General features: G+C 40.4%; 1 protein-coding gene across 2 annotated transcripts in view; it reads left to right on the top strand.

The window, feature by feature from the left end:
* The window catches only part of CSGALNACT2 (chondroitin sulfate N-acetylgalactosaminyltransferase 2), a 32,668-nt gene extending 15,058 nt beyond the window's left edge, over positions 1-17,610 (top strand). For both annotated transcript variants that reach the window (XM_083866214.1, XM_083866215.1), the window contains 7 exons: positions 258-1,504; positions 8,729-8,945; positions 9,461-9,562; positions 11,391-11,569; positions 13,128-13,222; positions 14,144-14,225; positions 15,618-17,610. In XM_083866214.1, coding sequence (XP_083722340.1) covers positions 841-1,504; positions 8,729-8,945; positions 9,461-9,562; positions 11,391-11,569; positions 13,128-13,222; positions 14,144-14,225; positions 15,618-15,910 — 1,632 coding nt within the window. In that variant the 5' untranslated portion in view covers positions 258-840 and the 3' untranslated portion in view covers positions 15,911-17,610. The remainder of the gene's footprint in view (positions 1-257; positions 1,505-8,728; positions 8,946-9,460; positions 9,563-11,390; positions 11,570-13,127; positions 13,223-14,143; positions 14,226-15,617) is intronic.
* Positions 17,611-23,227: the final 5,617 nt, after the last annotated feature.

The raw sequence follows: 23,227 nt of genomic DNA, 5'->3' as shown, positions 1-23,227 counted from the left end.
CTAGAAGAACTATTATTGCTTTGGCTAGCTGTGTGACAAATGCATTTTATTGGACTGTCCATATTACAATTTTCCAGACACTGTGTCAAAGAGAGTTGCTGATGGATGATGTGAAGGAAAGAAATGTTTTTTCTTTCTCTCCTTCTCACTCCTTCCACCAGCAGTCTTTTGCATGCGTGTATTAGAACTTTGTTCACGTGTTTCTCAAATGATTGTCTGCTCCATAGTTCTAATATGCACCTTTCTTTTAATTTTAGGTTCTATCTTCGTTTTGCTGACTCAAACCACAGATTCCAAGGAAAGGAGGGGAAGTGGAATAAAATACTCAAGTGCCAGAGGAAAAGCAAGACTAGCCAATGAAGATTACCATTGCTAAAATGTAGATTGCTCTCACATGTAGTGGGGAGGGAAATTGCTGTCTATTCAAAGCCTACAAAATTGCTTTTGCAGATTTCCCTCACAAAACTTCAAATAAGCTAAGCCCCTTCAACTAAGGCTGAATTAGGAAATGGGAATATGATTCCGTGCTGGTATCTTCCATCTTCCTCCCCCTTTGCAGGTTCTTTTTGTTCGGGGTAGGGAATCCTGAACAAATTGTATGGCGTCAACCAGACTTGGAGCTGATGGTTATGGATGACATAGAAACCTCAAATCTACATCTCTGCAATGACGCCTGATTAAGGCAGAGCTTGAAAACTGCTCATCAGCTATGGTACCAGAACTTGTAGTAGCTATTACAGTTGTGTTTTCTCTCTTTTTCTAAGATTTGAAGCCTAGGGTGATGTCCCCTGGAAAGCAAGAGCAGACAAGATATCTTTTAGGGTTGGAAACAGAAATAATATGAGAATGCCCAGAAGAGGCTTAGTAATTCAAGCCAGGACTCGTTGGCTATTGGTGGGCCTTGCTTTACTATTCAGTTTAATCTTGCTCATGTATTTGCTGGAGTGTGCTCCACAGACAGATGGCAATGGATCTCTGCCTGGTGTTGTAGGTGAAAGCATGGGTAAAGAATACTACCAAGCTCTTTTGCAGGAGCAAGAAGAGCATTATCAAAACCGAGCTACCAGTCTGAAACGTCAGATTGCCCAGCTAAAGCAAGAGCTTCAGGAAATGAGTGACAAATTGAAGTCTCTGCAGGAAAAAAAGACCCCGAAGGTCAATGGTATGAACTACCAGGGCACCAAAGAGCAAACATCCAATGACCTCCTAGAGTTTCTTCATTCCCAGATTGACAAAGCTGAGGTGAGCGTGGGGGCCAAACTGCCTAGTGAGTATGGAGTCATTCCTTTTGAAAGCTTTACATCCATGAAAGTATTCCAGTTGGAGATGGGGCTCACTCGGCATCCAGAAGAGAAGCCCGTTAGAAAGGATAAACGAGACGAATTGGTGGAAGTTATTGAGGCTGGCCTAGAAGTTATCAATAATCCAGATGAAGAAGATGGACAAGATGAAGATGATGGAGTAGGAGACAGGCAGCTATATAGTGAAAATGATTTTGTAGAAGGTATGTTTATATGCTTCTTAGCCCCTTAGCAGAATGTCACAAAAGGCATTTAATGGTACTTGTACTTTTGGATGTTTTACCTACTTGAACAGAGTCTTGAAGAGTAATTGCACTATAAGAACCTTTATTTCTGATTATGAGAATATTACTGCTTCATTACCTTGTGTCTTTAGTGGAGTAACAAATGCATTTCAGAAGAGCTCACCACAAGAGGTGTATGGGAGAAGCTGTATCTGCTTAAAATACCAATGAATTCATAACTGATTGTAGCCAAAGTCAGTGTGACACAGCTGCTTATGGTACTAAATAACTGAAAGGCTTTCAGTGACACTGATGGCAGTGAGAGGGAGGAATTGATTCATCTTTCTAGTTAAGCAATCCAGTATGAAGCTACGTAGTTTTTCTTCACTCATCTCTATGCCACTTTTAGTTAATATTCAGGGATTTGACTCTGTCAGAGTTGGCACAGAAATACTGGAGGGAGAGGTAAACTGTGTTCTGAGCCTGAGGAACTTGGTGTCCTGAATAGACCTTCCATGGTGTACAGTTACAGGGTTTGCTAAGCTGTGCAGCCTTGAACAGTTCTTTTATTCTCTCTTCAGTTTTGTCTCAGTGCCTCTAAGTTTGATTGCAGAACACATAGTATAAAGGCATATGTAGCAGTTAAACTTTCAACACTTAGTAAGGCCCTTAAAAATGCAGTAGGGACAAATCCCATAACAGGTGGCTTTCGAGGTATGGTCTCATGCAATGGAGATAAGTATTATCCAAAACTGCCCTAGTACCTCTTCTTTATACTTACAGCATTAAATACAGTTCATGCTGCCATTAAAAACCAAAAGGTGGACCATGTTACAAGACCATTACTGTAGAAGGGATTCTGGAGTAAGCACTGATTTCTGTATCATTAATCAATCATGCTGGAGAAAGGTACCATTAGTCTTGAAATAATTGGTCCTTTCAGTCTCAGAAGATGTAATTGGTCTATAGTGCAAAAAGTCTCTGCTTTTAACAGCTACTATATTTAAAGTTTGATGCAAGTACTCTTCTTCATTCCAGAAGGTGGTGCAGGGCATGGAATCCACTCAGCTGGGTCAATTCAACACAGCTCTTAGTACAGTTCTCATTTAAAACCCTATTATTTTTTCCAGGGGTAGTCAGTCCTGTGCTTTATTTCTGCATTAAGTATTCAGGTGCTTTTCCATTGCTGTTTTAGATATTTCTTGTACTCTGGATTTTTATTTTACCATGACTGAAATAGCTGTTGATTTTTTGGTGTACTGCCTTTAATGACAGACATTCAAGAAAGCAAATAGTTTTAGGACCTTAGAATTATACTTCATACCTCTTCCTCTGTTCACACCAGTATTTATTTTTGGAAATCAACCTCATTTCCTTTTGCTGTAAAGACACTAACTCTAAATACAGGGTTATGGGGACTATAGGGAAAGACAAGTCTTTTATGCTGTATATGGGTGTGTTAGCAGCCAGCCATGGCATTATCTATATCTGTTAGTATCTTTCTTCAGACAGAAGTTGTGGGTTGTGTGGGTATTCTGTGGGTTTTTTATGTGCAAATACTGCTGTCTAATTTAGCCAGCAAAACAAGGCAGCTTTTGAATGTTAGCATATTTTTCCCCAGCCCTGTTTTTCCCAAACTCAGAGGTAAGAAGCAGGCCCAGCTGGGGTTGGTACTTCTGCACTCTGCCTCCACTGCCTGTGCATCCCCCTTTGATGGGAGCCCAGTTGGATAGCTAATGCCATTCTGTTCATGAAATACTACTCCCTTAAGCTGTCCTAAACTGTTAGTGAATTGAATTTGCATAGCAGATTTGGTGTATCAGCTGAAGTCAGAACACATCCTGTGACTGTCCTAAGAGCACAAAATTGTTGCTGGGTTAGTATTGCTTATTTAGAGAAATGTTTTTTTAAATTTGGCTTCAGTTGAAGCAAATAATTTAAGTTTTACATCCTCTTCAGTTGGTAATTATTTTGTAATAAGTGGTTTGTGACTAAAACTAGAGGATTGTGCAATTTGAAACTGGAGGCTGAGAAACTTGGTGTGGTTTTCTTTTTTTCTAGGACAAAAGAGAAAACATGGTACTGCGTTACTTAATACATAACCATCATGTTTTATGCTCAGTATAGATAAGCTGATTTTATTTTCTGACTTGCAGGATTCTTTTCCTCAAAACTACTGCATATGTATAAACAAAACCCTAGCCACAAAACCGTGCTACAAGAAATAGGCATTTTTATTCTAAAATATTCTAGCTTGTTACCTCAACAGGCTATTTTTATATTAGTCAATATTTGCTTCTGGGAATGATGTCTGCTATTTTCCTAGACTTGTGAAATAGTAGACTAAACTTTGAACTATGTAATTTTTTGTGATATGTCCTTTCAGGTACTCTCTCCTTAGAGAAGTTGGTGACTGTTTAAATAAGTTTAGAATATATTTTCTTGTGGACAGTTTTACTTAATGGTGTATTTTAATGTCTGCTAAATATGTTTGAAGTTCTTTCCCAGCATTTATGTTGCCTCTGATGCCCAGTCAGTGAAATACCACTGTTTTCATTTGAAAAAACATTGAGAATTCTTGTTTCTTACTGTGTTTTAGGATTTTTCTATGTTGGAGTAACTTGAGACAACAAATAATATTAACTTGAATTTAAAATTAATCTGCTTTCTATTTTATAAATAGGAATTTCCTAAATAAACTTTTTTCTGCAAAAGTACACTTAATTAGCCAATAATACTCTTGGTAGTCCGAATCTACTGGTTTTTAATACACTCAATGCTGTGCAGGCCAAAAAAGTTCCAAATACGTGCTGATGGATGCAACTTCAGCTCTGCATGGAGATGTTCTCTTTGCTACCACTGGTGCAGGGAAGCTGTATCCACAACAGGGAGCACTCTGGCCAAGTCTTCTCTGAACTGATGTTATTTTTCTAGTGTTGCAAGACAGAGTGATGATTCAAATCTGCTTTGGAATTGTGATGAGGCAGAGCTGCTGCAGCCACGTCATGGTTATGTGCAGGCTTTGAGTGATGACACTGAGTTAAAAAGATTTCTAAGTGTGTGTTGCAACTACAAAGATAGTTTCTGAGAACTTCAAATTATTTTTCACAAAGCTCAGTTGACTTGTTCTGCTGATGAAGAGAAAACCAGCAAATTTCTCAGCTTTGTTTGCTGTACCTGTTTTCCTTTGCAGCAACCCATAATGAAACTTTCAGAATTCTAATATTAACAGAACAAAAATCTGACCTAAAAAAAGTCTTGTTCTCAGTTGCTGTTTGAGAAACACTTTGAAGTTGTTTTTTTCATAGTGTTTACCTTAGATCTAAGTGTATGAGAAACAAGAGTATCCTATTCCCTGTGGATGAAGAGGATGCCTAGAGAGGTTAAGAGATGCAATTTTACATATTTTCACAAATGAATGCATTTAGGATTATGACCAATGGACCTGATTGCTGAACTGCACATTCTAAGACAGACCTCCATTAAAAATAGACTTCTTTTGAGATCAGTGTTTGATAATATTGAGAAATGGAGATTAATTCAGAGGAGATAATAGTATTACCTCTGTTCCCTTTCTCCAGAAGCCTGTGACATTGAGCCTTGAATGGTGATAGAGAAGCCTTGAGGAGCCTTCACAGACACACTTCACTATCAGTGTAACTGGCTTATTTGGGTTTACATTTATCAGTGTAATTGGCTTCTTTAATCAAGAGATTAAAAGCTCTTCCATTGTACAAACATTTAAAATGAACCTTTGGAAAACAGAAGCACTAGCATGTTTTCAGAAGCTAATTAGCAATAAGCTAATCGCTGATAAAGGTCTTGTTATCAAATGTCTAGCAGTGCTGTTTGGGCCCATTTCTCCTGCCTCTGTGTTTCCAATTGGAACTGGGCAAAATCTAGAAACTTTCTTTGGGTTGTCATCAAAAGGAAGACTCCCCACTCATCTTTGGCATGTAAAAATGCTTTATTCCCATGCTGCAAGCTTCCAAGTGCCTGCAATCCATAGAATAGTGTGGACTGTCATGCAAACAGCCCCTGCCTGTGTGCTGCACAGGACCAGAAACTGGCCACTGTCCTGGGAATGTCAGTGGAGAAATCTAATACACACCAAGAAAACCAGGTCATACATCTTAAATTCCGTGGACCAAACACTTTCTTGGTAGTTGTAAATCAAGTAATATTCAAGGCAATAGAAGAACAGTTTTTTGGCTTTGGTATTGACTGATCCCCAGGATTCCTGTGTTTAATTTGTTTGGTGAGAAACAGAACCTTCTGCAAAGGGCTTCGTGGACCAGGAATAGCAACTGTTAAATTATTTCTGCTGCTTTTTACCTCTTTGCTTGTGGAGTTCTACTCTGGATGGCAGCCAAGTGTGTATGCTAGTTGGAAGGTGAGATAACAGGTTTTATTAAATGAGTCAGTTCCAAGTGTTAAAAACCTGAGTATACTAAGAAGTAAACCAGATGTGGGTTCTTTTTCTGGCTGTTCTCAAATCTGGCTTCTGTGTATAGAAACTTTAGTCCCATAAAAGTAACCAAATTAGTAGATTAGCAAGAGACTAGCTCATAGCAAAGAGAATAACTCGAGGAGTACATACTATTTGAAAGAAGTGTGGCTCTAGCAGCATGTTGAGATTCAAAAGTGTGGAATCCTGCATTTCTTCATTTGAATGTTGGCAAGGCACTATTCAGATTTGAATTTGCATATTCAGGTCTTTATGAAGTTACAGCAGTGGGTTTTGCTTTTGGGTTTGTATTTTTTTTTTAATTAGTCTAGAAAATTTTATTCTGTACTACTGCCTTCTGTTGTAGACTGACATATGAGTTTATAGTTTGATTAAAGATAGGGTATTGGCAGCTGGTATGCTTTTTAAATATTTATGTTGTGAATGGTATTTTTATCTGTCTACAGCTATTGGATAGCAGAGAAAAGAATAGAATATAAAATACTGAATGTTGCTTTCCCCAGGAGTCCTGGTACAAAGTATTTGCTGTCTTTTACATGAAAATGTGATGTATGAGCACCGTGGTGCATCAGCTGCTCCATGAACCAAGAAGCTGTTTTAAAGCTACAGTGCTGGACTGTGCAGCAATGGAAAAAGGTTGAGAGGGATTTAAGATCTTCTCCTGCTTCTGACAGTCAGCATTGTGAACTTTCATTGTTTGAAACACCATTTTCAGTGCTTGCAATTAATAATGATTTGAAAATAAGCATTAAAATGGGGTGCAAACTTCATGCATGTCTTTGTTGATAAAGACATAAATGTGAATTTCTGTCTTTTCAAGGAGAGCTTTGCAGAACTTTGTTCAAAAGGTAAAATCATCTCAGTTAAAAGGTTCAGTCATCACTGATTTCTGGAATGATGGATCATCTTGTTCTGCTACACCATGTGTCCCACAGCCCCTCTGTGGTGGTCATGCACATTTCCCATGGCTTTGTTTGTGCATGAGCTTGTCCACAAGGCAGGATGGATTACAGAGCTGAGGATGGGAGGGACACGAGGAGCTTGCTGTGAAAGAGAGACTGCTGGGCAGAAAGAGGGAACATCAGTGAATAAAACTGGGTTTGGGTTGGGGATAGAGGCTGGAGCACAGGAGCACACGGGTGGATTTAGAGAAAGGATTCTTTCTTTTTAAATGGCATCTGGGATATAGAGAAAGAAGTTAGGTGTCCAGGTGGTGTGCTCATTCCTTTTCCTCTTGTCTGGAAAGGGAGGGGAACATGGAGAATACTTGCCTGGGCATAGGGAGAGACACAAAGCTCTGTCATCCCTTCTTTCTGGTTCCTGAGACAGGCAAACCTAAGCTGCCCAAAGGCTCAGAGCTGCTCCCTTCACATACTTTGTCTGGTGTTGATTTCAGTCGCAAAAAAAAGACAATAAAAAAGGACAATATCAACGCTGGGTACAAAAGAGAACCTTTTGTGTCACCAGTATGGCTTGTCTACTCTGTGCCCTGCCACCAGCTGCTGTCTGGGTGGGAGGCCTGGGAGGGATTTCAGCTGCTGAGGAGACTGGCTCAGAGAAGGGACAGTTCAGGGCAGCCAGATGAATGGAAATGCATTGTGTGAGAGCAGGGGTGTGCATCACACTTGGAAATATGCAATGTTTGTAACTTTCTCTGTGGTCTGAGTGGCCACTGAACTGGAATGTAATGCCAGTTCATTCTATAGCTTGTGGTTCTTAAGGATAATCCATGTTTTCCTTGCTGGTGGGAGGGGAACAGAGATGGAATGAATGTAAGGCAATTTTGTTGGAGGACTTTTTTCTGTCATCATTTCTTACTCTCAGGTTACCATAGATATGAAATTAATAACACAGAGTTTTTAGCAGCATCAAAACCACAGATGAGCCTCAGTCCTTTCCTATGTGGTGTAAAATTAGAGTTTGTTGGTTTAACTTCCTTACTTGATTGTCTTTAAGTTAAAGGACCATGTTCTGAAAGGGACAGATTTTTTTTCTACACATTAGGAGTAAAATATCTCTCAACAGAGTCCTGTTTCTGGAAGGACTAACATTGTTGTCCTGAAGTGTGACAGCCACACAGAAAACATCTGCCTGTGTCCTTGGAAGATTATGGGTGTAGTAAAATACCACTTCTTTTTCACATAGAATGCATTAACTACTGGTCAGCAGTGAAAACAATTGAAAAGCATTCCAGCATTATCACGCAGTTGTTTTTGTTTAGATACCACATGTCAGATTTTGCAGACTTTGTCAAGCAAGTTACTGTCATTTGTTCTGCCCACAGAACAAATTGTGCTTTTCTTGTGTTGATTACTGGCCAAATGATCTCAGATTTTACTGTGGACTAGCTCAGAGCTAGATTCTTACTGAAGGGCCTAAGAGTAAGCAATATTAGATTTCAGCCATCTTTTTCCATAGCAAATGGCTGAATTCCCTTTTTTTTTTTTGAAAACCCAGCTCTTAATTCTGTCTGAGAAGTTGGCGTAGGACCATGAAACCTGTTGTCTGTAAGAAGCAGGGGAAGCTGGAGTTCATTTGGGATTATTTCTCAGGTCTGACCTAAAATGGTAGAAGGGTGATTGTGATGAACATTAGTTGTGGAAATTTCATGTGTTTTTAGGAGAAACCCAGAAGCTTTGCCCCTCCTTCTTTAGTTTCTTAGGAAAATCAGTGTTCTGAAATACAACTGCTGGGATCTTTGACTTTACATATTACTTGTGTGACTTATTCTTCAGGTTACTATCGTACAGAAAGAGATAAGGGGACACAGTATGAGCTGTTTTATAAGAAGATGGATGGCATGGAGTACAGGCATGTCACCTTGTTCCGACCTTTTGGACCCCTCATGAAAGTGAAGAGTGAAACGGTCGATATTTCTAGATCGATCATTAACATTATTGTTCCTCTTGCTGGAAGAACTGAGGCATTTGCACAGTTTATGCAAAACTTTAGGTACGTGCATGAGATTGTATAGTAGAGCTATGTTGCTGATTTTCAGTGTTTTGTTTCCTTTTTTCAAAGTGCATTCCTGTTCTGGTTGATTTGCAGCAGAGCTGATGATTCCAACGTTGTGTGCAACTGCCTTGGGATGTTTGTAATGGAACTGACTGTATGGGAACAAAACCATTCCTTCTAAAAGGGCTCAACAGGTTCTCAAATTGCAGAAAATGATCAAATGTCAGGGTCATTGTGAACCTGGACACAGATGATCTTGAACATAATTTTTGTATTCACATCAGTTGTAGAGTGCCTGTTTATAAAATAAGGTATTGGAATGTGACACACATTCTGATTTAAATGGGCAAGATGGGGACAGAAGAGGGGAAAACATCTCTCCTTGTTCATTTGATGCCTAACCAGAATACTTCAATCTGCTAATACTTTTCAATGCAGTTGCATTTAAGTACCTGAATTTTTTTGTTATGTTACAAGTAATTGCTAACATCAGCTTATCTTTGTGCTTATAGGGATGTATGTATTCATCAGGATAAGCGTGTTCATCTCACAGTGGTGTACTTTGGACAAGATGGTCTATCAGAAGTAAAAAGCATCTTAGAATCTGTAGCTAGGTAAGTGTACCAATCCAACATCAGTCAGTACGAACAGTATTGATTGGCATTTTAAACAGTTTATTAAAAAGAATGAAGAAATAAATGAAATAAAGTTTATACTCCATTACAGGTTACGAGGAGATTTATTATTTATTTACTGTACACTATTTATGGTTACCATTTTACAGCTCAGGTTGCAAAAATTTCCTGAAGACTACTAAAAATCAAGTTATAGCCAGAAAAGACTTTGAGGTTTCTATCTGACAGTCCAAAAAACAACAGGGGTGAGTTTTGCAGTGGATGTTCAGTCACGCTAACAGATTGTTTCTCCAGTGAAGTAACTATTGAAATGTACATCTCAATTCCAAAGAACTTAAACTCTAAAAAATTCTATTTAATGATAAGGAAGAGAAATGGAGTAGTCAAAGTAGGCCTGTGCCTACTCTCAGCTGTAAAATAACTAAGCACAGTTCATCATGGCTGTCTCAGCATAGCATTACATCAGCATGGATGTAAAATTCCCAAAAGCGTCTTTGATGGTTTTTGCTCCAGAGAGATGGGACAGGTGTCAGCATCCTTTACCCCACAGCCAAGGGGCTCCTTCACTACCTGAGCCCTTGCACTGATCCCTGAGCTGGGAGCCTGGTCCCCTTGAGCTCCTGTGTGAGCCCTGCCTCAGGCTGCTGGCCAGGCTCCTCTCCATGACATGGATTAGACACAGGCTGCTTCATCACCAGCTTGGGGCATGGGATGGAGAGTTAGTCTGATGTGTACAGGCATCTTGTAGGAAGGGAGGAGAGAATTTCTGCATTTTTGGCTGCAATTGTGCTTGCATACAACTGAGATACATTGTCTTGAGCTACACTGAGTGCCTCTATTATTAGTTTATGGTCTAGGTTCTCAGCCTTCCCCCATTTTGGTAACATCTTTGAAACTTGCCATTGATTAGCTCCTAACTCCAGTAGAGATGATTGTAGGGGCTGCTTTAATTTTGCTAAATTATTTGCTGCAGAGGTTATCTTAGTCAGTACTATCTCCAAATCAATTCCATTTAGGACTCTCCCTGGCACCTGCTGTGTGCTGTACCCCTGTGTTTTTGAGGCCTCTGCTGCCTGCCCTGCTCCCTGTGAGATGTCCCTCAGAGCACTGAACAGAGTCAGTGCTGAAGACTCACTGGGCATTTACCTGGTTCTGTATCTTTTTAGTGGTGCTGCTCTTGAATATCTTCAGTCTGTTCTCTTCAAGCATTGCCCTCTGAAGTGTCTCTGAAGTAGACACTTAACTTTGCTTGAAGATGTCCCCTGAGTGTGTTTCCAGTCTGCTTTGGCTGCTCCTTCCCTGTTTTGCTGTGAGTACAGGCGTGTTGTGCTACTGTTACACAGCAAGGAGAAGCAAAGTGCTTGGGTTGTGGTGGCACCACCACACAGATGGCCTTTGCCCCATGATGCCAGGACTCTCGATTCCTGTTTGCCCTCTTCTCTGAACTGGTGAAGACAGGTATTTCTCTGTTAGTCAGGACTTCTTGGTTTGTGGCAACAAATTTTAGATGCCGTTGTGATTCAGGAGAGCATTTTAATTCATGTCAGTTAACAAAAGGCCTTTTAATATGTCTGAATGATTAAACACAAAGTGAAGCTACAAAGCAAGGCTGGTTTCTATCATTTTACAAGGTTTAAAATTAAAATAGACAACTAAGTGTAACAGTTTTTGTTTTCTCATTATGATCACATAACTGTTTTTAAATTTCTGGAATGAAATTCCTGTAAGATGCTAACAAAAAACTATAAATGGTCCCTCTGCCCCTTTCCACGGATTTATTTTGGGTTTGGCTCTGTTTTGCTTGTAGAGAAACCGACTTCCACAATTACACGCTTGTCTCTCTGAATGAGGAATTTAACCGAGGCCGAGGACTTGACATGGGTGCCAGAGCCTGGGAGAAGGGCGAGGTCCTGATGTTCTTCTGTGATGTTGATGTTTATTTCACAGCCGAATTCCTCAACAGTTGTCGCTTAAATGCTGAGCCCGGTATGTTCCCTCATTGTTCCTGGAACCTTCAGCTGGCCTGTGCTGAGCATGTGAAAAATAAAGAAAACTCAGCTAGAGTGGTGGAGCTTGTTCAGTACCACACACCTGGAAAATGAATCACACTCTGCACAAAAGGCAATAATATTTAGGCTGAGAGAAATATCTTCTGTCTTAGTGCCTTAGCTTGTTTTAAGAATACGTTGTCTTTTTTTGCACAACATGTACAATGTTCATGTTTTTTTATGATTTAGTTGTCTGAAAGAAAGTGGACAGTTTAATTGCTTTACACTGCATGTAAATCTGTGTAACAAAACTCAGTGTATTGCTCTGCAGTGGAGGATGATTTTTGTTATACTGAAATCTCTGACAAGTTTGGTTTATTCTCACACACATATGGCCAAGACACGTCACATGTGGATGGTTTTCAGTAGAGCTCCAGTGTGGTCCTTATGGAGACTGAGCTAATGTTCCCCTGTCCCATCCCAAGCTCTGAAATACTCTGATTGTTTTTCTTAAGTTTGTACAACACTTCTACCAAGAAGGGTAAAGCTTTCTTGAGTTAACAAGATACTGAAGACCTCCTCCTGTCAAACTGTGTTTGAGTTCCTGTTTTAATGCCTAATTTTGTTTCAAATTTGTTGCAGTCAGAAACCATTTTCTCCAAATGTCAGTTTGGAATCAATAGATATTTTTTCTTCACCTAACAAACAGGCAAGAAAATTCTTCAGAAGTCAGATATTTGGGTTCTGTTTCTTGCTTTTTCTTTAATTTCTGTCTCTCTCTGTACTTCATGAAACAAGTTGTATAAATAATTGGAAAAACTTATTTTTTTTTGTGAAGATTATTTTGCGAGCTTTAACAAGAGAGTTCAAGAGATTGCGTGAAATCCATACTGGCATTTTGTCACCTTTCCTTCAAGTGAGATCTGAAAATGCTGCTCACTCCTTCAGAGTTCATGCCCAAGTCAGGATAGTGAATATTCTTGTGGACTGTTGTCAAAACCTTTGCAGCATTGGTGATGCAAGACATTAGTGGAAAAATATTTACCTGGCTTTTATAATAGACATAGAGCTGATGTTTTCAGCATAGTCAGGATTCTCAATGATGCTTGATGCCCTCGCAGGATATCCTGGATGTACCTGCTTTTACATGTTTGTGGGGAGAGAACTTTATAAAACTCAGCAATGCAAGGTGTTACTTGGATTTGATTATGTTTTAATTTTACTGTGTATCATCATTGCAGGAATTTTTCAGTCACCTAGAATGGTACTGAGATATCTAATACTTTATCTAAGCATGTATAACTATATGTAAATGTAAATCAAGTGTAATATATACAATATGCATATGTATGTATTTTTTTTTAATCCTATGGGCTCTGCCCCACTAGATGTTACAGACTTCCTAGGTGGGAAATCTTAGCAGCTAGAACTTGTTTTTATCTATTTCCACTAAATGCCTGATAGGTAATATTTTACATCAAAGGAGTGTTTCTGGTTTCTTTTTGCCTTCAGAAAGCATGCCTGCAGTGAGTTAACAGTTATCTTGTGACTTCCAGGGAAAAAGGTTTTCTATCCTGTGGTATTCAGCCTTTACAATCCTGCTATTGTTTATGCCAACCAAGATATACCACCTCCTGTGGAGCAGCAATTGGTAAGCAGCTTGATTTTTTTCTGGGTTAGAATTAGGTGTGCTTTGTGTTAAAACAAAATTAAGTGTAACTTAATAGTCTGTTTGGGATATCTTACGATCTTTGGTACTGTATATCTAAACCATTTTCTCTATTATGGGCAAAGCACTTGGAGAAAAAAAAAAACCTTGTCAAACTGTACAAAATTCATTCTTAGATAAACTTGGAGTTCCACCTAGTTTAAAGGATGTAATTGTTATTTACCAAATGAAGTTGGTAATTCTGATCTGCTGCTTACTCTGGTTTGACAAGCCAGTAAAAGTGAAAGGCAGAAACCTCTGAATGATGTGTCCAGTCTGACTCTCTTTCAAGAGACTGTGTAGATGAAATTGGGTTTTGCAGCTGAGACTTCTGGGATGGACAGGTTTGGAGGAGGAAAAGAAGGGTATTAGGAAGGTTTTGCATATAGTCTTGGATAATCACAGCTGCGAGAGGAGGAACCTCTGCCTGACAGCTCTTCTGTTCACTCTTTTAAACTTAACAGTATTAAGGTTGCTGACTTCAATCACAAAGCTTACTTTTCTTGTCATATCAGATCAAGAGACAAATGTGGCCTTAGAAAATGGATAGGAAATAGAGTGTTGAGAACAGATGATTTAGCAGTGGACTAATTTACTGCTTGGTCTGGGCAGATACATAGAAAATGAAACTGCTGTGGAAACTGCAGTGAGGGTGAGTGGGATTGGAAGGCAGAGGGTGAAGTGAACAGCAGGTGACTGGTAAGCCCCACATGAGTGCATGACACAGGAATACCAGAAGTGTTATTATGCTCTATCCTACACTGAACAAATGATTGGAAGAGCTTAGCTTTCTGTAAAACCAAGTGCAATGTATCTCCTTAGTTGTATTTTACGTTTCAAAATGTCACTGGTTTAAAATTGCAGGTACACAAGAAAGATTCTGGTTTCTGGCGGGATTTTGGCTTTGGGATGACTTGTCAATATCGGACAGACTTTCTGACTGTTGGTAAGATGAGACTGAAGCAAAAAAAAATTGTGTGTTTAAAAAGTGATTTTCAGGTCTTACCTAATGACAGGAAAGTAATACATTAATTTCTTGTATTATTTCCCCAAGCCCAGCAGTCAGACTTGCTTGACGAGTTTGATCAATGAGATAAATTAGCTTTTCTAGATTTTGATGTCCCATCTGTTAAGTGTTTTAAAAGACACAGTAGTTTTAGTAGACACGTTTCATTCTAGAACTTTTTAAAATACTTTTTTTTTTTGTATTTTGTGTCTGTCTGAAGCAAATTAATCAAGTTTAAGAAACATGTCACTCAAACCACTCACACAGAGAAGGAGCATTCAAACCCTTTCTTTTAAATAACCTTGAAAAGTTGAATACAATTGTTGGAATCTTTAGGAATGTGCTTTGCCCCCCCTTGTGGCATGTTCTTAAAACTGAGAACAGCTTGATGTGCTTAAATAATGTGGAAGATAGTGGTGAGGATAGTCTGCCAGAAGATGTAAGGACAGCCCTGTGTGCTGTCTGATGGCTTGAATGCAGGCTGATTGCTAATAGCAGTCATTGCCATCTGTATGGTGTGTGCTAAATAAAGACTTCGTAATTCTGGAATTTTGAAATTGTACAAGAGCCTGGGTTGCTCTTCACTGTGGTCCTGGAAAAACAAGAGAACTTAAAACAGTGAACCACGTTCCTTTCCTTAATCCAGCCTTTTGAATTGTGACCTGTGGAGTAATTGCTGGCATTGTTAAAGAGGATTTCTCATACGGTGCATTACTGCTTCATTTTCCAGCTGCTAAAATCCATTATGCTTCCTGAAAATAATCCAAAACCATAGCCAGTGATGTTTGCCTACAGTTTCCTGCAGCTGTCACATAAGATGTCATGCATAATGCAATTTGGAGACAGTGCTCTAAGAGACTTTCTGAAGTCAGCAGATCTGTGTCCCCCACAAAGGATGTGGTATCCTTGAAACTCCTGTCCCTCAAATTGGCATGCTGTGGCATGGGAAACTTAGTTCATTGCTGTCACAGTTAGGGACATGAAAAGAACCACACTCAGCCATCAGTAGAAGCAGGGAAAAGGACTGTTTATTACGATTTAGGGTTTATAGGTATTTGGGGTTTGGTCAAGGATTGGTCATTGAGAGGAACACCTCTCTGACCCCAGTGGTTAACATAGAAGTTTATCACCAAGAGGAATGAAAACAATATAGATTGTTTTGAGAGACTTTGCAGGAAGGTATGTAAACTATCATCAGAAGGCTTAGCATTATGGCAATATTGCTACAGAATTTCTGGAACACCGTGCCAGATCTGGTAACACATTAGGCATAAAGTGTTGCTCTCCTTGCCTGCGCACCCCAATAACAAATTTCTGCTGGTGTTTTTGTAGGGGGTTTTGACCTGGAAGTGAAAGGCTGGGGCGGCGAGGACGTTCACCTGTACAGGAAATACCTGCACGGCGACCTGATGGTGGTGAGGACGCCGGTGCCAGGGCTGTTCCACCTGTGGCACGAGAAGCACTGCGCGGACGAGCTGACCCCGGAGCAGTACCGCATGTGCATCCAGTCCAAAGCCATGAACGAGGCGTCGCACTCGCACCTGGGCATGCTGGTGTTCAGGGACGAGATCGAGGCACACCTCCGCAAGCAGGCCTACAGGACTAACAGCGAGGCCGTGGGCTGAGGGGCCTTTCCCCCCCTCCCAGGTGACTTCACATTCACAGCCAACCAGCATCGTTTTTACAGCCTTAATCCAGCTTACAAAATGCAGTGCCTCTCTTTTTTTTCGGTGAAGAAGAGTTTTAGAAGGTTTTTTGGTTCTGGTGTTTGTTTTCCTTTGAGTAATCCTTTGACTGATAATGCTCTTACCTACGTACCTTGCGAGTTGGAGCACCTCAGCATATGTAGTTCAAGGAAAGTGTCTTCAGTATCGACTGGGAAAAAAATCTGTGGAATGTACAATTCAACACTTTTCCATGCGGTACATTTTTGTTCCTGTATTTGCGTTCTTTTGAGAATTAAATGAAATAATCTTTCGTGTCTCGAGTATTTTCAGTCTGTATGGCTCACTGCACTGTGACTTTAGAAGGATACTTTACTTAGACTCTGCTGTAGAAAACAAGAGAAAGGTGTGGAAAAATAATCTCACCATGAAAGATGCATGACATGCTGACCAGTACAGCAGCTGTTGTAGGGTGCTGATTCCACAGCAAGGGCTTGGTGCCACATTTGCTGTGTTAACAGACATTGACATGGTTGAATAGAGAATAATTTGGGGAGGGTGGGAATGAAAATCCTTTTAAGTGGAATTTTAGAGCATATAATGGAAATTCATGCTGCGAAGGAAACGCCACCTTCTTATTTGAGTGATGGATCAGACAAGTTGGGAACACTCCAGCTGGGTGTTTCTGTGCCTGCTCTTTTCCCACAGTAGATGCCACATCCCTTCTATAAACTGAGCTGTGCTATTAAACTTGTTTGCTTAAATATTTTTGGCCCCACTCCTTCTTATTCCAAGGCCCTGCCTATATATCTCATTCTTTAAGTTGAGGAACCATCTTTTCATTCCCATACATATTTATTAGAGGCCTGTTTGCTGTTATGCCAATATTTTCCTTGTGCATTCTTTCTCTTTTGGGCATTTTCCTGACATGTTTTTGTAAGGTGTCATATACTCGTTTCAGTGACTGAAAAAGCAAGTGCTATTACAGCCTTTATATTTCTTTATACTTTTCATCATTCCACTGATCATCCTAGTAGCCTTATTCTTCACTTTTTCAGTTGGAGGCTGTTTTAACGTGTTGTTTGGGGTTTTTTTCCCCTCTGGGTTTTTTTTGCTTATTGAGTTTTTTGAGCATGTTTAAGCAGAATTATGCTGTGGTCTCATTAGTGCCTTGTACAATGGCACTACTGCTTTGGTACTTCCCTTTTGGGTGTTTTGGGATGCATAAACAGTTCAAAAGGCAAGCAGGTCATTTTTCTCCATGTTGTCTTATATGATACCATATGGCATGCCTCGTTTTTTAATACATTTGTTTATAGAATGAATGCAGAGAATGCTAATTCAGTGGTTAAACCATTTGCATGGTTTCTGCTGGATTTAGATATTAGTTGAAAACCTTTCTCAAACCAGGTAATAAAGATCTGTTTATGGATTTAATTTGCTCAAGAATTCTGAAGGCAACTAAAGATTTAAATGATTGATTTCTGAATAGCAGATATGCTGTGCAAATAGTTCTGGGCACTGATCCTTTTTTATATGTATATAAAATTTGCCTTTATGTAACTTATTGTGGAGAACATTGTACTGTATTGTACTTAGAGTGAAGAGAATGCATTGCAGGACTCCTTGCAATTGATATTCTCAATATAATAAATGGAATTTCTGCATTTTAGAAAGTGTTTTAAGCTGTTTGTTTGAAATATATTTTTACAATAATATTGTACAGAGCCTAACACACTGGATTCAAATAATATTTGCAGTGAGAAGCTCAGCCAGCTCAATTTGGCATCTCAGGTGTCTACCCAGACCAGGTATGAGAGTTTGTTCCTCAGACAACTTAAACTTAGACCAGATACTTGGATATCTTGATAGATGCTAACAAAAATTGTAAGGCACTGGTGAGGACAAGATTAAATTCACTTGGGGTAAAGATACAAGTGGGGCACTCTCCTGAGGCATCAGCCTTTAAAACTGCAGGACAGCTGCTGCTGTCCTGACTGCACAAGAATAAGCATCCAAAAATGCCTCTCACTGATACCACCACTGCTTGATGTGCCCTGGAATGGACACAGAGGTAAGGCACAGCAGGAGTCCAGCATTGCTGCCCCTCAGCTCTCAGCACTCACACAGCCTCAGCAGGATCCAGTTGTCCCAGTTCTCATGTTTTGGAAACATGGCAGAGTGCTGATATCCAGGTGTCTCAGGTTCTGCTGTTTTCCACTGTGGGGTTGTGCTTATCATCGACAGTGAGGGAGATCAGTGTCAGCTGTCCTCATCTGGGTGATGAAAACAGTCCATGGTGTCGATGCTGGAAGGCAGTGGGGGAGGTCTGGAGATTAATGTGGTCACCAGGAGCCAGCCACTTTGGAAACTCTCTTCCATTTGTTATCCCAAAAGGTGGAGGCGAGTGCATTGGCATTAAAAGGAAGTCAGAGCACTTGGAAATGCTAAATGTGCGTGTTGGGCAATACACACAAGTATTCCCAATGGCTCATGGTTTGAGGATTTCTGAACTTACAGGAGCCTTTGCAGGCCTGGGGTTTCCCTTGTCCAGCCCCCTGCAATGCCCACCTGTATGAGATGCTGCTGTGGCACACACCAGCTCTGTGCACCCAGTGTTTGAATGCACACCATTGCTTTTGCTCTGCAATGGAACTAGAACAGAAATAGTGGGATATCACTTTATTAAAAATGAAGTGATTTCAGGTACCTGTGTTCAGGTTCTGGCTGCCTTTGGGCACAGCCACACTGTGTTAAAAGCAGGTGTTTGTGAGCAGCAGTGTCTTTTTTTTTTTTTTTCAATTTCATAAAAGCCTTTGGACTCTGAGATGCATACCTGTGAAAATCAAAACTTATTTACAGACTGTGTTCAAGAAGAGAATTGCATCAGAGGGGAAGAGAAGTTGTAGACGAGCCCTAACCACTTGCATCTGAATGCAGACATTTAAATGATTTTAGTTCATGCCACAGTGTAAACTAGAACAAAATTTTTGCCTCGTCAGATCCATGAATGAACGGAATAAAACTTCAACCTTTAAAATGGGGTTTCAGCATAAATTAGTAATTTATTGATGCATCAGTAATGATAAAAGCTTTCTGTGTATCAAATGTGGGTGTAGCTTTCATTTGCCTGAGGTGTTCCTGCTGTGTGTGGCTCCCAAATACATCTTAAGAAGATAAATTGTTCAAATTTTACTCAGCTGTGAAGGAAAATGAGGACAATGAGCTTAAGCAGTGTTTAGTTCATGCCCCAACGATGCTCACCTTGTCCTTGTTAGGCCTGATTGCAAACTAAACGGCTCCACCTGTTTTGACTGGAAAAGCTTCACAGGAAAGGAGACTTTGACAAAATAGCTTTTTAATGTTTCTGTGGTTGCAGTGGCTCTGCAGACCTCTCTGCCTTTGTGGTAGAGCCCATCCTAAATAGCATCACTTTTCTGAAAGGCTGGCACTGAGCAGTGCAGGGTCACACCTGGGAGCTGTGCAAGCACCCACACACCCCCAGTGCCCATCTGGCTGCCCATGGCCCAAGGCTCCAGCTGATGTGAATTTCAGCATCATGACGGCCCTGGGGAGCTGGTACCAGCTGGAGATGGTCTCACCATCCAGTGGGTGCCCCCTGAGCCAGCAGCAAAGACCTGGAGGGGCTGTTCAGGCACAGTAACGATGGCAGCTGGGGCTAATTAGCCCTGGGGAAGAGCTGCCTCATCTCTCTTGGGACCTGAAGCTGCCGGAGGAAGGTGGTTCTTCTTCTTTTCCAAGAAATGCAGTCTCTCTCCTGGGTTTGAGTAAGGTAAGTGTTTTATTGTTATTTTTGAGATGGTGCTAGAAAGGGAATGACTGCCACCTTTTTATTAGGAGACCTTATTTGCTTCTGTTGAGGGCCTAAAGAGTAGGGGTTGTAGCTGGGATCTGGATGGAAGTGCTGAGCAGCAAAAGTACTTCTGACCTGCACATAGAATGTTAAATAAATCTCTTTTATATTTAAGTCTAAGCATTTACATAAGATCTTATTAAAACAGCTCTGTTTTGGTTGGCTTAGTCTCTTCCAAGGTAAGGTAAAGAAGTCTCCCTGAACTTGAAGTTTGTGGTCATTTACCTGGTTTATTTGAGCTGCTCTAAATTTGTTATGTGGTTTTTCTGGAGCGTTTTTAGCTCTTAGAGTTTTAAGGTTGCCTTGTAGCTACAGGGCTTGTATGTAACATATGACTGAAGTCCTCTCATCTTTCTCTATAAATGGTGTAAAAACTCTTTGCTGGTGCAAGTTAACTTAGCAAAGGGCTTTAGGATTTTCTTTGATAGGTAGAATACTTTGCATTTGTGCTTGGCTTGCAGGTGAAGGAGGATATCAACTCATTCCTTATTCATTTATGGGGGTTGGTTGTTTTGGGCTTTCTTTATCAATTGCTTTGCCATTTGCACATCCACGCTGGGAGCATCTGCTCTTTGCCAGCCCTGGTGCACTCTCAGACTTTGAGCAGAGGTGCTGTTTTTACAAAAGGCTGTATTTGTGGAGTGAAATGCAATTTAATGCAGGGGCTGTGGAGCAGCCCTTCCCAGCTGCAGTGTCTGATCCAGCTCCTGCTGAAGGCAGTGGCAAAAGTGCCCAGGCAGCAAAGTCCCACTGTGAAACAATGGGGAGCTTCTCCTGTGAGAAGCGCGGGGAAAATGATCTTCTCCCAGTGTGATGGATGTGGAGGAGACAGGAGGTGAAGCTGAGCAGAGCTGTGGAAACACGAGCTAACAGGCACAGCACGGCTTTGGCCCTGGGAGAGCCTCAGCTCTTTGCAGATCTCCTGCAGCCTTATGCAAGCTTAAGTGGCTTCTTGCTGGCTTCATTACAATCCGTGGGGAAAACGAGCATGTTAAAGGGATAGTCTGAAGCAAACATGAAATCCTTTGAGATTGCTTGGTGCTCAGGAAAGCAGCTCTGAGACAGCTCAGGCTACAATTCACAGCTTTTCCTGGGCCATGTAGTTCCTGGGGAGCAGCTGGGATGGTGTTCTGGCCTGGAAATGCATCCATGGAGCAGATGTTGTGGGGAGAGTTGTGTTTGCATGCTCTTAAAAATCTTGTCAAAGTGATTTTTTTTGGCTGCTGGATTATTGTGAAATTCTTTTTGGAATGCTTGGATATTCTGCAGTTTTTAAGTAGCAAAGTGAAGAGGTGTATAGAAAAACAAAATAGATTTGTTTGCATCTGTCAAATTACTCATTGCTTGCTTGGATTTTATATTTTTGAAATGTGTTAGAAGCGTGTTGGTTTTTTTCCAAACTGTGATCAAGTCTTCAACAGTGAGCCATTATATCCCCAGACAAAAATAATTCACTGATTCATTAAATTCTGGTATTGCCATAAACATCCAAGACTTCAGTCAGCTCCATCACTTACAACTGTGTTTGCTGAGTCCCCCAGTGCTCTGTTGCTGTTACTGAGGATATGTTGTACTTTGTTCTTTGATTTCATAGATATTTGTGGAGGTGGAGTGTTGTTAGCAGTATCTTCTTTGAATTGAATGTAAACAAATGGATGTTGTGTAAATATGTTAAAGGAAACTTTCAATGTTGACACTGATGGGTAACAAGATGCTATATTTAATTTAATATGCCTCAGAATCAGAGGAGGCCATAGTGTGCTCATGTAACAGGGATTAAAAAGATGTTAAGTAGTTTTCTCTGTAATGAGATTCTGTTGGAACTCATTTGACTTCTGCCCCCAAACAGAATTACATTGCTTTTAAGATTGCTGCTTAATCCCAAGCAGCTAGATCAGATTAGAAATATTAGAAGCAAATTTCCACTAAATTTCAAGTTTCTTCTTTTCTGTCCTGGATGAGCTGAGGATGTTTGAAGCTGGTGCTTTGGTTTGTCTTCACTTTCAGCTTTCTTTCAATCCTGTAAAATGGTCTCTGGGCCTGGTGCTGAAGTAGGTTTGTAAACAGGGCTCCTCTGTGTGGCCACAGACTTGAGTTTTGGCCTTTTTCGGGTTTTTTTGGGTTTTTTTTTTGTGTGTTTAGTTTTGGTTTGTCTGGGAGGTTCAGTTTCCTGGTAGGTGCTACTAATAGTTGTAAGTAACTGTGCACTGTTTTTGCCGAACGCTGTCTCTGACAGGACTTCTCTATGTAAGTGCTTTTTATTATTGGCTGTCAGGAGCCTGAGTGACCAATACTGTAAAGTGTGAATCCTACTAGATCAGAAACAGGGTATTTATTGGCTGCTGCATCCCCTGGTGGTTTGAGTTTCTTCCTCATCACACCTCTATAAGAGAAAGAAGAATATGTCTCAGACTGTCCAGGACTCCCTGCTTGAGATAGACTATGATTGCTTTTTAATATTTCTTTACAGAAATAAACCAATATCCCTAAGTGATCTTACAGCAGTTAACAGCATCCATTTTCTGTGCAAAAGCTGAATGTGCTGTCAGGAAGCCATAAAAACATTGATGTCGAGAAACACTAGAAATGCTTAATTTATTTATTGTTACCATGTCAGAGAGATGGTAATAGAGATGATTTGTGTTGTACCTCCATGTAACTGCAGAACTATAACCCCAAATGTGGTTTCTCTCTCTTCCAAAGCCTGAGGTCCACCTTGGGGAGCAGGGAAGGACAGCAAACCTCTGTCAGAGCCCATAGGAATGTGCTGCAACCTCAAAACATTCCCAGGGATAAGTCTGAAAGAAGCTATTGCTAATATTTGCATGCTTACTGGTCTGGAAACTTCCTTCATAAATGCATTAACAATTGCAGCTGAATTCTTTCTGCAATTTGATTTTTTAAAATTATTTAAGTATCTTGCTGTCCACACAACCCTATTCAATAGCTGCAGAGAGCAAGGTCAAAACTGTGCTCATTGCTGTTCTGGTTAGCTGGGAAACTGGGGCTGTCCTGAAAAAATGAAAGCTGAGGAGAGAAGCTCTGGCAGCACATCCTCAGAAGAATTACTGATTTCTCCCCAGAAGATGTACTAATATCAGTTGGCAGCTAACTGCTCAGCTGAATTTTGAATTTTGTCACTTGCTACAAGAAAACTTTATTGGGAATTATTAACTTGATAAATCAAATTGCTGCCAATGTAACTGGGATACCTTAGTGGGATTGAGCTGCTGCTTGTCACACTGTGTTGTGTTCTAATGGCAGTGAAGTGCCTGGGAAGCAATTTTATTGTTTTCTCTTATGCCTGTGTAAATAGCTAATTTATCCTAATGACTGGATGGGACGTAATTGGAAGTGAGTTTTCACGGATGCAAAATTCATATTAATTATGGCTGTGAACTGGC

The sequence above is a fragment of the Zosterops lateralis genome, assembly GCF_965231275.1.
Source record: "Zosterops lateralis genome assembly, chromosome: 8".
Taxonomy (NCBI): Eukaryota; Metazoa; Chordata; class Aves; order Passeriformes; family Zosteropidae; genus Zosterops; species Zosterops lateralis.
The sequence above is the reverse complement of the archived record's forward strand: the minus strand, read 5'-3'. Positions and strand labels throughout refer to the sequence as shown.